The sequence below is a fragment of the Pteropus medius genome, unplaced genomic scaffold (genome assembly GCF_902729225.1).
Source record: "Pteropus medius unplaced genomic scaffold, Ma_sr-lr_union100, whole genome shotgun sequence".
Taxonomy (NCBI): Eukaryota; Metazoa; Chordata; class Mammalia; order Chiroptera; family Pteropodidae; genus Pteropus; species Pteropus medius.
Window position 1 is genome coordinate 1,822,835 of NW_024347793.1, and position 2,004 is coordinate 1,824,838.

General features: G+C 50.4%; 1 protein-coding gene across 1 annotated transcript in view; it reads right to left on the bottom strand.

Moving 5' to 3' along the window:
• Positions 1-226: 226 nt before the first annotated feature.
• ACER1 (alkaline ceramidase 1) overlaps positions 227-2,004 on the bottom strand; it is a 31,606-nt gene continuing 29,828 nt past the window's right edge. Inside the window, exons 6-7 of the mRNA XM_039878501.1 lie at positions 1,522-1,659; positions 227-1,260 (exon numbers count right to left, since the gene is read on the bottom strand). Of these exons, the coding sequence (XP_039734435.1) occupies positions 1,092-1,260; positions 1,522-1,659 (307 nt within the window). The 3' untranslated portion in view covers positions 227-1,091. The remainder of the gene's footprint in view (positions 1,261-1,521; positions 1,660-2,004) is intronic.

The window sequence follows — 2,004 nt, forward strand, 5'->3', positions numbered from 1 at the left end:
ATGAATGGATGTTTCAATGAATGGCTCAGTGATTGGATGGATACATTAATAAATGAACAGGTAGGTAAAAATAGATAACATGAAAAGATGAAGGACTGAATGAATAAATTAATGGATGAGTATTTTAAAGAATAGGTAAATAAATGGCTGCTTCAGTGGAGGGTCCAAAAGATCAATGGTTGGACGGATGGGTGGATGGATGTTTGCCAGATTCCATGCTAAACACTTTACACACATCATCTTGTTTTATCCACGTAGAAATCTCATGAAGGAAGAAATATTTCCATTTTACAGACAAGGTACTTGAGCTTCAGAAAGATCACTAGGAAAAATCACTTCGCCCAGATTACACAACTAGGAAATGGTGGATCATAAAAACTTAGGTCTCTTGACTCCATGTGCTCTTAACCACCATAAAAACATCTTCCCTCCTCCCCTCACTTGACAGCCTGTATTGGCCACCCCGGCTCCCCTTCTTATGCCCATGCCCAACAGCACCCAGACTGCCCATTCAGGTGTCCATGTTTCTCCACCGTCAATGAGTGAGATGGCCGCAGAAGTCCATGTGTGAGTGTGTGAGGGCCCGCAAGCTCTCTATAGGCATAAGCAAGGGTAGAACGGGGTGACTGGAAAACATGTTCCTTCTCTGGGAGGGCCCCCAAGTACCAGAGATATTAAATGGCCATAGAAAGGTCCGAAGAGTCTGGTAGTGACCACCGCTATTAGTAAAATGCCCATGGACCAAACCCCAGCCCGAGGTCATTCCCAGTAGACGCCACGTAATCACAGCACATGATGATCCAGCCTCACCAGTTAGTGAGACAACAGGAAAGCAGAGAACACACAAGAGGAAATGAAAGAGAACAGGGGCAGATCATGGAGGGGAGCCGCAGCCGGCAGCCCCCGTCACCAGCCTGCTGCGCAGAGTGGTCGTGAAGTCCATCCCCTGCCTTGGGGTGAGGCCACGCAGGGCGGGGGAATGGGGAAAGAGCTGCAGGAAGGAGCTGGGAGTGTCTCTGACTCTGATCCAGGCCTCTCTCCTCAAGACACAGGTGAGTTGGCAGGTTGTTGGGCGGTCGAGAAACGGGCATTCAGCAGTTCTTGTGGTCACCAATGATTTCCACATAAGGCAGCCCCACGGGCCAAGTGTCCCGAGGCCAGTAGCGAACTTTGAGGGTTTGGTCTGGCATTTCATACCTGGCGTCCACCAAGGCCATGGTGACCATGCCGTAAGGGAAGGTGATGCTGATGAGCACATGCCTGTGGGATGCAGAGAGAGAGGGGATGAGGGTGCAACACGCCCCTACAGACAGCTGGATGCCCCCTGCCCCACCTGGATCCTTTTCTTACTTCTTATGGACCCTCATCATCCAAAGGAACCTTCTGGAACTGACCGCATTACTGCAACCCTTATACATACGCAGGACCCAGTATCTGTGCCTCCCTTCTCTGTTCCCAGGCTGCTGCTCCAAGCTCTGGCATTCTGGTTCTCCAGCCCCAGACCAAAGGGCACGTGCTTACCAGATGCTGTGCATGTAGGAAAAATTAATCTGCCGCCAGAAACTGCAAAGGAGGAGGTCACTAATCCAGCTGGTCAATGCGAAAGCCCATAAAACCACAGAGACCTCAATGAGATGCTGGAGCTCCTTATTGCTGGTCCTAGGGAGGGAAGAAGGGAGATCAGAACCTGACTCAGAGAGAGCTCGCAGGGGCTGATGGGAAATTCCTCCATCAAGGAGATGAGGCTGGGAAGAGGGGTCTCATCTGTGCTTACCACTAACACTTGCCTAGCACTTACGGGATGCCAGGTGCTGTTCCAAAAGTCCTTCGATTAGAAACTCGGTCCTCACAACACTAATATTCCCATTTTGCAGGTGAGAAAACTGAGGCCCGTGAGAGTAAGTTATGTCCCGACCCCACCCAGTTACACAGTTAGTGAGGGGCAGAGCCGTGCCTGAACCAGCATTATCAGATTGCAGAACTCTTAACCAACGAGCCCTTCTG